Raw genomic sequence first — 13,536 nt, forward strand, 5'->3', positions numbered from 1 at the left:
TTCATCAAGAGGCACTTTAGTTCTTCTTCACTTTCTGCCATAAGGGTGGTGTCATCTGCATATCTGAGTTATTGAAATTTCTCTTGGAAATCTTGATTCCAGCTTGTGCTTCATCCAGCCCATCATTTTGCATGATGTACTCTGCATATAAATTAAAAAGCAGGGTGACAATAAAAAGCCTTGACCCACTCCTTTCCCAATTTGGAACCAGTCTGTTGTTTCATGTCCTGGTTCTAGCTGTTGCTTCTTGACCTGCATACAGTTTTTTCAGGAGGCGGGTCAGCCCGTCTGGTATTCCCATCTCTTTAAGAATTTTCCACAGGTTTTGTAATCCACATGGTCAAAGGCTTTGACGTAGTCAATAAAGCAGAAGTAGATATTTTTCTGGAACTCTCTTGCTTTTTCGATGATCCAGAGGATAATGGTAATTTGATCTCTGGCTCCTCTAGCTTTACTAAATCCAGACTGAACATCTGAAAGTTCACGGTTCACGCACTGTTGAAGCCTGGTTTAGAGAATTTTGAGCATTACTTTGCTAGCGTGTGAGATGAGTGCAATTGTACGGTAGTTTGAAGATCCTACCTAACAGGATTTGAAATAGCTCAACTGGAATTCCATCACCTCCACTAGCTTTGTTCGTAGTGATGCTTTCTAAGGCCCACTTGACTTCACATTCCAGCGTGCCCCAAATTCCATTCACCCAGATTCTCTGGGTCTCAGATGTAATGCAAGCTTTCAGCAATATGACCTTTGAGACTTAATCCCTTTAGTCACAAAATCTTCTTTCTAGAATTTTCTCTGGGTATTTGGGCCTGAGACAGTGCATCTATCATCAACATACAATCTTCATTGTCAATGGATTGAGATTCTCCCTGCCAAAATAGGATCTGCATTTGTCTCTGCAGTCTTCCCTCCAAACTACAATCCTTGCCAATCTCCAGTTGAACCCAGAGCCCTCTCCCCAATACCCATGCATCAGGGCGAGCCTGATGAAGCCCTTGCGGTTCTGCAGCACCAGCTTGTAGGCTCCAGGCGTGGCATTCAGTGACTCCTGGACGCCTCCAACAACAATGGACAGCAGGTTGCTGCCTCCTTTCCTGCTCAGGATGTGAGCAGTGCTCTCCTTGTCTGATGAGACCAGCCCTGGGGAGAGAGGAAGGTGGTCACCTGCAGAGTGAAGGGGGCAAGCACGGTTCAGGACTATGTTGCCTGGGCTCTACCCGACTCTCCTGCCAACAGGGAACTCCCTTTTCCCAATTCTCCCACCAAGCACATCACTAAGCACAGACCTGTGGGAAATGCTTCTTTGGGTCTCATCTCCTTGTCTACTACACATTCACTTGAAAGAAGTACAGAACAGTTGGCCACCTTCCTTAAAACCCTTCCTCATGGGACGGGAGGTGAGACCCGGGACCTGCCCAGCTCTGCAGCCTCGGCCGGTGGCCGCTGCCCGGCACTGGGCTCTCGGCGCTGCAAGGCGGAGAGGCCCGGGTCTGGCGCCGCCTGCGCAGCCCTGGTCGCGGCCTGCGGTCCCTGCTGCGCGACCGGGGGCGGGGCCGGCTGCAGGGAAGGCCCAGGTGTCGGGGGAAGCCTGCCGGCTGGGCCGACCGACACAGGCTGGGGCTCGGGCAGCAGCGACGGGGGCCAGCCCCCGCGTGACCGGCTGCAGTCACGCTGTGCTTAATCACACTCAGTCTTTGCTCCAGGCTGGCCGTGCTCACCATTCTCCCAGCCGGTGACCCCGGGGGATTTCTTTTATAGTGGCTTTTTCTCTGAAATGCCAAAGCCACCCGATTATTCAGAACTGAGTGACTCTTTAATGCTTGCCGTGGGAACAGGAAGATTTTCGGGACCACTGCACAGAGCATGGAGAATGATGAATTTCCGTCAGCGGATGGGATGGATCGGAGTGGGACTGTATCTATTAGCAAGTGCAGCAGCATTTTACTACGTTTTTGAAATCAATGAGACTTACAACAGGCTGGCCTTGGAACACATTCAACAGCACCCAGAGGAGCCCCTTGAAGGAACCACGTGGACACACTCCTTGAAAACTCGGTTGCTCTCCCTGCCTTTTTGGTTCTGGACAGTTGTTTTTCTGATACCTTACTTACAGATGTTTTTATTCCTTTACTCTTGTACAAGAGCTGACCCCAAAACGGTGGGCTACTGTATTATTCCCATATGCTTGGCAGTTATATGCAATCGCCACCAAGCATTTGTCAAGGGGTCTAATCAGATCAGCAGACTACAACTGATTGACACATAAAATCCGTCATCATTTTTTCCTTACAAGTACAAAACTGCCAGTATGATATGGAGCCTGATCACAAGACCGCAGTTGCTTCACAGATCTCAGGAAGTTGTGGTGGGGTAGAAGCTTTTTAAAGAATGTGGCTAGGGGGCTAACTTTATCTGAATAATGAGTTTTTAGGTAAAGACTGAGAATCAGTACTCCAAAATCATGTGGATGACTTCAGATTTTGGAAGTAAAATTTTATCTGTTATTTGCATTCCTTAGAAACTTGAATAAGTACCTGGACTCATATTTTTATTTTACTGTGCAACATAGTGATAATTCAGAAAATTTTCCTTTGGGGAAAAATGAATATGAACATTTCCATTGTGTTTAATGTAAAAAGGTCCAAACATGGTCATAAAATTTAAATTTTATACAATTACTTGGCTTGCTTTAAAATTCTTCAAACTAAAACACCAGTTCATCCCATTGTAGCTAAGGCACTATGCTCGTTTGCTATCAGCTTGTGAGAAATTGGTATGAAATTATTGAGGCGATGGGTGTCTTGAGAAGCAAAATGTGATCTTCCTTTTGGTAATGCTACGGGTGCTGTTCCTTAGCTAGAATTATTAATGCAATAAAAAAAAAAAACTACTTGGGAAAAGACTAAATGGTTGAAAGCTGAGCAATCTAACACATAGAAAATGGAAACAAGGTGTTCAATGAAAGTAGTCCAATCCCTGTCAGATGTGTGCTATCTAAACGATGCTCTCAAGTCACCATCCCTCTGATTTTCTTTTCTGCCTAAAGTCTAGTCTTCAGGCAATAGGTTAACTGCATGGAGATGTGATCCCTGTACCGCCTCTTGCATTTGTACTCATTACCTCATGTCTGGTAACAACACAAATAACTGAAAAATGGAAACCTAGATTTTAGGAATTTTTTTTTTCTGGTTGAGATCAAGATATATTTTTATAGTTATGTCATCAATACCAGAGAAATGTTTTACACTGATTTCTAATAAGAATTGTAACATTTTTTTGGTACTTCTCTTGGGCTCTATTCTAAGAGCTTTAACATGAATCAACTCATGTAGTCCTCCAACAGCCCTATGAGATAACAGTTATTATTATCCAGATTTTACAGATAAGGACAGTGAGCAGAAGTTCTGTAACTTGCTGAAGGTCACATAGCCAAGAAGCAAAGCCAGAGCCTAACCCGGCATCTGATGCCTTTATTCCTAATCCCTGAGCTGTAGGGCTTCTCACAGATGACAGATGTTTCAGCACTGGGTACTGTCTGCCTAACCATGCTAATAAATGGAAAAGAACTGAAGAAAGGTTCTTCTCTTTGTATGAGCTACTGAAAATCAAAGTCTTCAAGCAGCTTTAAGTCAGGTTTGACCAGAATGGAAGGCTGGGCATTCCATAGGAAGCTTTTACTTGAAAGATAAAGCAGGTGTCCTTGGCACAATCAGATTCTTCTCCAGTAGTCTCATTTCTGTCCTTTACTACTTCCAAAGGTCTAGTTACTGAAATGTTTTTTTGCTACAAGACACTGATACACTGAGTCTTCAAATTAAATAACAGTTTGAAATACATGTTTTTGCAAGGGACAGGTAACCAAATCACTTGCATCTTTTGAGTACTTACTAAAAGTATGCATGGCTGCAGGCAGATTCCTGAGATATACAGATTCATACTGCATGAGAGTTCTATGATACAAGTATGTGTTGGGACTAGTACCACCACTTTACAGAAGAGGAAAATGAGGAAGCCTGAGGCACACAGAATTAATAACTTGCTGTTGGTCACACCGCTAGTGGAAGAGCCAGGATTTGAACCCAGGATATCTGGCTTCAGATCTCCAGCTATATCATTCTACTATACTGCTTATCAAAAAAAGGACATAATTTAAGAAAAGTCATTGCACAGTTTCTTGTTTTATTTATTTGATTTGTCCTGAGGCAGTGCTAGTTTGGAAATCGTTTAAGAACATTATTTCCATCACTTTTTGTTTTACAAATGATGTAATGAAAGGTTTGTGAGTTTGCTATTTGTCTTGTAAAGTAGTAATTCCGTATTTTATTGAGGGAGACTTTCTTAGACTTAAAATTCTAGTAAACTCTCCCACATACTGCAACTAGAGAGTAGCCCGTTTGCTGCAACTAGAAAAAAGTCCATGCAGCAGCTGAAGACCCTGCACAGCCAAAAATAAAGAAATAAAGTCATTAAAAAAAAACACCACCACTACAGTTTTAAAGGGAAAAATGTGATTCCCTTAGAATTTGATTCTACTTCAAACAAAGCTTTCATAATTAAAAAGCTTTTCTTTGGGGAAGTGGAATCATCAGATAAAGTGCTCTGAAGTGACAGCACCCAGAGAATAATCAAACCTGCATGTTTGTTTACCATGAGTTGTGTTAAAGTCTTTGTTAAAATTATCTACTGTTGATTTCCTTCTTGATGGATTTAATGTTCTCAGTCTCTCTAAAACACTGGCAGAAAAGGTTACCACAATACCACATGTCTCGTTTTTGCATCAAATAAGTGCCATACTTTATAAGTTCTTCAATATGTTTATAATGTTCTACATAATTCTAGACCATGGTTGGGAATCATCATGTATTGATATTTTTGTTTTGATCTAAGGCAGTGAGCGGGTCTTGAACTCTGTCTGAATATTATAATCACTCAAGGAAATAAAAAAACTGCAAAACTCATATAAACAATGCCAGGGTCCCTTCCCAGCTATCAATCCCTGGGAGAGGGGCCAAGGCAATCATGTTTGAGAGCTCTTCAAGCAAGTCTGTTAGGGTTGAGAGTCACTGGGCTGGAGTGTAGTTATTTTTTTCTTTCTTTTGGGCCAGGGGTTTTTATGCACCATGAAGCCTCAACTGTTAGTCACTGAGAGCTCTCTCTGGAACAGCGTTAATAAACATTTCATGGTAGGCTCACGCCAAAAAAAAACAAAAACAAAAAAAACCCTTCCTCATGCCTTCAGCCCTCATCATCCTAGGATAGAAAGAGTGGCAGGGGCATGTCACCCCCTGACATGCTGTAATCCCTGTAGACAGGGGCCCAGAAACCCCAGTGCAGCAGCATCAGATGCGAGCAGAAGCCCGTGCCCTCCGTGCACAGGTTGGTAAAAGTTCCAGTGGCAAGGACCCCATGAGAGTGGAAGCCAGCGAGGTAGTTCCAGGAGGGATCCAGGTTGGCGGTCTAGACCAGCTGAAGAGCAACCTGGTGAATCAGGGCCGCACCTTGTTCCACTGCTGGTCCACCTGCTGATTTTCTGTACGGACCTCTTCTGTGTCCCCTGAGCCCAAGTGCTATAAACCCCCATGTGAGTGTCCTGAGATTAGATACAGCCTATCTGGGGAGCCTAGTCCCCATTGCAGGCCGGGAGCAAAGGAGATGCTCTGGGAGACCGTAGAACAGAGGGAGAGAACAGACCCATGAATGGATGAAGCTGATACAGCCCACCAGGGAAGGAAGGCCCCCTGCCCAAGGCAGAGGTGAGACTCCTGGGAGGGTGACAGGGACCCAAGCCCCTGTCCTACATGAAACCCTGTCCCAGGCAGAGCCCATCCAGAATGAAGGAGCCACTTCAGGAGGGAGTGAGCATCTCTCCAAGGACTGTGACAGCTGGAGTTCTGTCCTGGGTGGAGGGCTGGACCCTTGAGTCACTATGACTCAGTGTAAGAGACCCCAGGGTGCTGAAGGTAGGGCTGGGAGGAGGGGCATGAAGTCTCTAGTGGTGCCCACAGGTGTGGGTGGAGAAGGGCCAGGGAGCTGTCATACCAAGTCTGTAGGACTTCCTGATACCAGGTCACAGCCTGCCCACAGCACTTCACACCTGCTCAGGCCTTGGTCTGTGGAGACATTGCTGCTCCGGGATAATGATATCTTACACAGAAACCCAGCTCCTGGACTGATCTTCAGCATGAGGGGGAAGAAGTTGTACTTGGGGATATCCTGATTTTCCACCATTAGCTCTTAGGAAGCCCATAGGGTGCATTTGGAAAACTCCAGTGCTCAGAAGTAAGTCTCCTACTTTTGCTAGAAACTCTACCACTAGGCAGTGGCTCATAGAGTCACAGTGCAAATGCTTTTAATGTGGAGTAAACCCAGCAGAGTTGTTAGGAAAAGGAATGTTGTTTGCCTGCCTTCAAGCTAGCAGCCACTGTAGCTGCTGCTGACAATGGGCCTTGAACTCAAGAAGGTTACAATGAGCCCAGCTTTTTATCTCCCCATATGTAGAAAAACATGAAAATCATTCATTGGAGACGTCTACTTTTTGCCTGGCAATAATCTTTGGATGTCTGACTACATGTTTTTGTTTTTTTCCCCCCTCAAAAACCCTAAGTCCTGACTCCTCCCATTTTACCTTATAGAACACCTTCTCAGAGATTCCTGAGAGGCTATCTCCCGCCTACAGTACTCAGCAATGTGTCAGAACAAAACCCCTGACAGCTTTTAGGTTGTGCACTTGTTTTCAGTAGACAGCAGAGACTCCATGGCCCCCTATTCACTGCCATCCTAAGAATCCTGCAAGGCCTGTAAGGGCTCTGTAAAGGTTTGTGGATGTCTTGGAAGTTCTCGTGGGAGGTGACAAGAATCCAGAATCTGCGCGCCACAGTGCCCCTTGCAGGCCTCAGTCCAGGACTGCTGCTGCTGCTAAGTCACTTAAGTCGTGTCCGACTCTGTGCGACCCCATAGATGGCAGCCCAGCAGGCTCCCCCGTCCCTGGGATTCCCCAGGCAAGAACACTGGAGTGGGACAGTCCAGGACAGGGGAGTCAAAGTGCATGTCATCATTCTCTCTGCTGGCCACACAGGGGGACTGCCCACCCTCTGCAGGTGTTTATGCCACAGGACTGCAGTGAAAGTGAAAACAAAATCGCTCAGTCCTATGGACGCTTTGCAACCTCATGGACCATACAGAACATGGAATCGTCCAGGTCAGAACACTGTAGCGGGTAGTGGTTCCCTTCTCCAGGGGATCTTCCCAACCCAGGGATCAAACCCAGGTCTCCCACATCGCAGGCAGATTCTTTACCAGTCGAGTCCCCAAGGAAACCCACAATTCTGAACTCTGTGCAGGTGAAATTTCTGCAAATAAAGCTCGGTTTCCCACAATTTCAACAGTGCCTTATTTGAGAAATCCTCTCAGAAGCACAGACAGGCTCAGAATGATTTTTCTGCCAGATGTGCAATCGACAGCCCCTCCAGGTGTGAAAGGAGAGCCAGATGCTGTCCTTAGAAGTCCCCAGAATGACCTGATCTCTCGTGGAATCCACACAATGCAATGATGTATGTGGCAGCATTTCCAGTTTACACATGAAGAAACAGCATGTGTAACTCACCCAAGGTCCTACAGCTGCTATATTGCAGACCCTGTATTAGAACCTATGATGTCCACTCCTAGAGGTGTCACTGTATACATTCTTCTCTCCTGTGTCCAGAGAGGGCCACCTGTCCCTGCCTGGCACCTCTTTGTGTCCTAACTGCCTTCCTCTTCCTGTCCCCACTAGAAAACTTACCATCACAGATGCTTACATCAAAGGATTTAGTCTGTCTGGGATTCAGTAATGGACAAAGGTCAGTTCATTCAAATTCAAGGGCCGGCATCCCTAAGGACTTATCCTTGGGTCCAGGGTCAAGTGTACAAAATGCACATAAGGTACCATGAGTCAGTGATCAGAGATTAAGAGATAGGTAGAAGAGGAGGAATCGGACTGTTTAGCAGATCCCTGGGGAAACTGAGATTCAGAATGAGCAAAGTTCTGTCTAAGGACACACAGCATATCAAAGTCGGGGCAGGATACATCCTGAGAGCTCTCTGTTCTGATTCTAACCTCAGAGCTAATGCACACACTTTAAAATCAATAGAAGACCCTGCTCTATGTCCTTGATCACACTTTCTTTCCTTTTAGGGTACCAGTATCTTCATCTGATGAAGTGTCAGCTAGATGCTTTCAGAAAATTTTGTTTTCATTGCAGATTCCTTCACCCCACTGTAAAATCTGTAAATTCCTTACAGATTTACATCTGGAAGATACATAACTTTGCTGCACTTCATGGCCTACTGGGTTCCTCAAATCCTGATTTTTTTCATCAAGTCTTCATAGTGGCCTCACCTCACTGAAGTTGGAGAACTGTAGCCAGACAGATGCTGACTCTTCCACTGGCCACAGAGTGGTGGAAACCTGCCTCCTGCCTCCCCGGCCAATATTTTGCTCACTGCACACAGGGTCACACTTCTCCATGGACTCATGGGGACGATGGTCCTGACCACTCCCTAGCCAGCCCCATACTCACTGAGATGGGGAAATAGTCCTTCGTGCACTACCATACAGCCCAGCATTTTATGAAAGCACTCTGCCTGCCCCCCTGCCGTGGTGTGTCTCAATCCAGGTACCACCAGATCACATACAGGATACTGATCCTCCAGAATCTTGTGAACAGGAGGCCAATGAAGGCTATGTAGCAGATAATGTCTGGGAAGGGAAGCAGAAACCTTCAGTGGTAAGAGATATGAAGGAACGAGCTATCCTCATCTACCCAGCATTAGCAGCACTGTTCAGTCCAGCCCTCACCCCTGAAGGAAGATATCAGCTTCCCAAGGCTTCAAGAAGGAGCAAATGCAGTCAACACCACCAGTGTCACATTGAGAGCCTGGATTTGAAACCAGTTGGCCTAATTTCAAACTCGCATTTTCCCATAGCACCAGATTGCTTACTCACTTGCATCTTCCCCATCCACCTCCCTCTCTGTCTGTATTCACCAGGTGCTCAATAAATGCCTGACGGAGGTGTAACGGGATGAACTCTTTCTGGTATCCATTCTTTAGAACCCCAGAGAAAAGGCGTTCTTTCTACCCAGCCCACTTCCTGTCTACCCTCACCTCAACATAGATAAATCCCACCACATTCCCCCGTTAGTTAAAGTTCCCCATGACTTCGCATAACTTTGAGGCTCAGCTCAAGCAGCTCAGCCTGAGCTCAAGCTCCCCACTGGTGGCCCAAACCCTCTCTTGTTCCAGTCTCACTCATCACATGCACCTCATGTTCCAGCTACACTAAGCTGCTCAGTTGATACAACTCCCAGGTTCTTTAGTTTTACTGAGCTCTTTCCTTTGCTGCCAGGCCCTGTCCTGCTGAAGGAAGGAGGGAGGAAGAGGACAACTCATGCCTGGCCTGTTCATCAGGACTGCAGCAGAGCTAGAGACAGCCCCAGTGAGCAATTCCTCCCAGACTTATAATTCTGAGTCCCTTTCACAGACTAATCCCTGCTTTGACTCTGGGTCAGGTGGTCTGTGGGTCCGTCTTTAATCTCATACCAATGGAGCCTCACTGCTAGAGAATACTGTGTTCTCTCCATTCCATTCCCTCCATTCAACACCCTGTTCTTATGCTCTTAAAGTTCATCCTCCACCTGTAGTCTATTTGAAAGTAGGGTAAACCGGGCCTGTCATTCATAGCCTACTTCCTGGAGAAGGGGACTTTCGACCCAGTCTGAATAGTGTATGTATGGGTGTTAAGCTGCTTCAGTTGTGTCTGACTCTTTGCAACCCTTTGGGCTATAGCCAGCCAGGCTCTTCTGTCCATGGGATTCTCCAGGCAAGAATACTGGAATGAGTTGCCCTGCCCTCCTCCAGGGGATCTTCCCAACCCAGGGATTGAACCCACATCTCCTATGGCTCCTGCATTACAGGCAGATTCTTTTGATGTTTAACTACATATTTTTGTTTTTTCCCCCCTCAAAAACCTGTAAATCCTGACTCCTCCCGTTTACCTTCTAGAACACTTCCTCAGAGATTCCTGAGAGGCTATCTCCTGCCTACAGTACTCAGTACTCAGTAGCTGAGCTACTGGGGAACCCCCATCTGAATAGTAAAATGCATAAGCCAAAGTAGATTAGGGTTCACAAAGGCTGTTTCTACAGAGCACATACAACATGCCAGGTGCTGGTGATACAGCCGTGAACAACAGACAGGAAGCCCTGCCCTCGTGGTGTTGAATTCAGTGTTGTGTTTGGAGCACTTTGTTTTGTCATTTCAATTTTTATGGTGGTAAAATATCTTCAACAAAATACTTGTTATTGAAATGACTGGTATTTTATTATTGTTTTAAAGTTTTATTAGACTATAAATCATTTACAATGTTGTATTAGTGTTGGGTGTATAGAGAGGTAAATCTGTTATACACATACATATATCCACTCTGGTTTTTTTTTTCTTTTTTAATTCTTTTCCTATATAGACCATTACAGAGCACTGAGTAGAGAGCCCTGTGCTATACAGCAGGTTCTTATTGTCATCTATTGTATATACAATTGTGTTATTTGCCAGTCTAAATCTCTCAATTTATCCTTCTCCCTGAGCCCCTGGTGAACTTCCCTGCTGGTTCAGACGGTAAAGCATCTGCCTACAGTGCGGGAGACCTGGGTTCGATCCCTGGGTCAGGAAGATCCTCTGGAGAAGGAAATGGCAACCCACTTCAGTACTCTTGCCTGGAAAATCCCATGGACACAGGAGCATAGTAGGCTACAGTCCATGGGGTCGCAAAGAGTCAGACACGACTGAGCGACTTCACTTCACTTTAACCCCTGGTAACTATATGTTTTTTCCTCTACTTCTGTTTTGTAAATAAGTACATTAGTATACCTTTTTTCGATTGTGCATATAAGTGATATCATGTGATATTTGTCTTTCTTTGACTATCTTCACTCAGTTTGACAATCTCCAGGTCCATATATGTTACTGAAATGGCATTAATTTGTTTCTTTTTTATGACTGAGTAATATTCCATTATCACAATACCACATCTTCTATATCCATTACTCTAATGGATAGGTAGGTGGCTTCGATGTCCTAGCTATTGTAAATGTGCTGTTATGAACATTGGGGTGCTTGTATCTTTTCAAATTATGTATGGGCTCATGAGAGAGGTCTTATGGAGAACAGTATGGAGATTCCATGTAAGACTAAACTAGAGCAAGCGTAGGACCCAGCAATCCCACTCCTGGGCATATACTCAAAATGATTGTTGAGAGACAATTTGGCAGCATTAAATTAATTCACACTACTTTGTAACTATACCAGCCTGTATCTCAGAACTCTTTTCATCTTCCTAGACTGAACTTCTGTACCCATGAAACAGAAACTCCCATCCAGGTTGAAAGAATAAAACCAAGTTGTTAATAGCAGTTACCTGTAGGGTAGGATTTGGTGGAAGTCTTTCACTTTCAGAACACACATTTTGTTTGGATGTGTTAAAATAGCATGTATTTGTTTTTTAGTTAGAAATAAAGAATTTAAAAATACTGGCATTTCCACTTGATCAGATAGAACTACCCATATTTAAACATCTCCCTCACTCTGGGCTCACCCTTTAACTCCTGTCAACAGGCTAAATCCTAACTCGGGTGTATTTTTCAGTCCCTGAAGAAAGGAAACCCCTTCTTGACCCTCATAACACCAAGAAGAGAAAAAACGTAATATTCCACTTTACTGAAACCCAGAGAAGATATCCAGATTGGATAAACTCATATAGAAAACTCATAGGATGAGTGGTGGCTTCAATTCTACTATCATGTCCAAGTCATGCTCCCAACATTCATTCATTCAACAAACATTTATCACCATCAACTCTTCTAGGAGATGGAGATGCAGATGAGAACAAGACCAGCTATTTGAAAGAAGCTTACCTTCTGCATGGGTTTGTGAATTATAGAGAAGAGGAAAGAAACAGATTAAACAAGTAACCCACTGGAAAGTGTTTCTTTCTGGGATCTGAGTCTTCAGTGACAGGCCAGTCTTCTGTGACCTTCCGGCCACTTCTTCATCCCTCCCTAATCACCTTCTCTGTGCCCAGCATGAACCAGCTGCTCACTACATTTGCAGTGTTTACAGGCCCCCTGGAAACGCTTACTTTCATGCCAGCCTGTGCATTCTGCCCTGTAGACTCATCTCCTAATATCACTGGAGAAGAGCCCCTTCTCTCCACCCACTGCCAGTCTCACTTGACCAGAAGTAAGTAATCCTTTTTGAATTGTAAGTATTTCAGACATATGGGCTCAAGAGGCAACTTGGAGTATATTGTATAGGCACAACATTATTTAAAATGCAAGCATTTAAAATGTAAAAACCATTCTTTGCTCACGGGCTGTACAAGTACAGAAACAAGCAGGGGGCTGGTTTTGGACTCACGTCCATCGACATGTTGACCCCCTTTGTAGATTGTGATCTTGTAATCGAGCAGGACCTATACAGCCCTCCTGGAAGATCCCTCATGTCCTCTGTCTACCTCTTATTTGTCGAAAATTAATTTTCTAAGCCTTCTCCAAATTTTGAAAATAAAATTATTAAGAGAAATCATAAACACAGAAAGAAAGGAAAACAGTCAAGCAAGAAAAAGAAGTAAGAGTTTAACAATTCCACAAATTCAAAGACTTTTAGTTTGTTCCTGAGAGCTGAAAATAATATTGAGAGTCATCTTTGAGAGGTTTTGTAGATACTGAACTCCCAGTAGGTGGAGGAAGTTGCTTACCAACCCATAGACCTCAGACAAGGGGAAACCAGAAGGTTGATGATGGTGGCTCCAAGTTACCTCACCACCAAGTAATCAGACGATTGTCTAGGAGTTGGTCATGTATCCAGCATCTCTACCTCACCCAGTCTCTAGACACCAATCCCTGGTAATCAAAGGGGTTTCAGGCATTTTGAGCCTTAGTTCCCTGAACTCCTTCCTTTGCCCCTGCAATAAAGCCTGCAGTTTTGTTTAACCACAACCCAGGGTCAGTAGAGGGATTTTACTGTGTTCCCACATGCACCAGTTCAGTTCAGTTCAGTCACTCAGTCGTGTCCAACTCTTCGCGACCCCAGGAATCGCAGCACGCCAGGCCTCCCTGTCCATCACCAACTCCCAGAATTCACTCAGACTCACGTCCATCGAGTCGGTGATGCCATCCAGCCATCTCATCCTCTGTCGTCCCCTTCTCCTCCTGCCCCCAATCCCTCACAGCATCAGAGTCTTTTCCAATGAGTCAACTCTTCGCATGAGCTGGCCAAAGTACTGGAGTTTCAGCTTTAGCATCATTCCTTCCAAAGAAATCCCAGGGCTGATCTCCTTCAGAATGGACTGGTTGCATCTCCTTGCAGTCCAAGGGACTCTCAGGAGTCTTCTCCAACACCACAGTTCAAAAGCATCAATTCTTCGGTGCTCAGCCTTCTTCACAGTCCAACTCTCACATCCATACATGACCACAGGAAAAACCATAGTCTTGACTAGAC

General features: G+C 44.9%; 1 protein-coding gene and 1 pseudogene across 1 annotated transcript; one reads left to right on the forward strand and one right to left on the reverse strand.

Annotated features, from left to right (window-relative positions):
• LOC104994119 overlaps positions 1-13,536 on the reverse strand; it is a 19,155-nt pseudogene that overhangs the window by 2,951 nt on the left and 2,668 nt on the right.
• LOC104994100 (transmembrane protein 251-like) lies at positions 1,773-2,269 on the forward strand. The gene has a single exon (XM_010847559.1). The coding sequence runs from the start codon at positions 1,778-1,780 to the stop codon at positions 2,267-2,269; it is 492 nt and encodes a 163-aa protein (XP_010845861.1). The 5' UTR covers positions 1,773-1,777.

Source organism: Bison bison, unplaced genomic scaffold (genome assembly GCF_000754665.1).
Source record: "Bison bison bison isolate TAMUID 2011002044 unplaced genomic scaffold, Bison_UMD1.0 scf7180017864251, whole genome shotgun sequence".
NCBI lineage: Eukaryota > Metazoa > Chordata > Mammalia > Artiodactyla > Bovidae > Bison > Bison bison.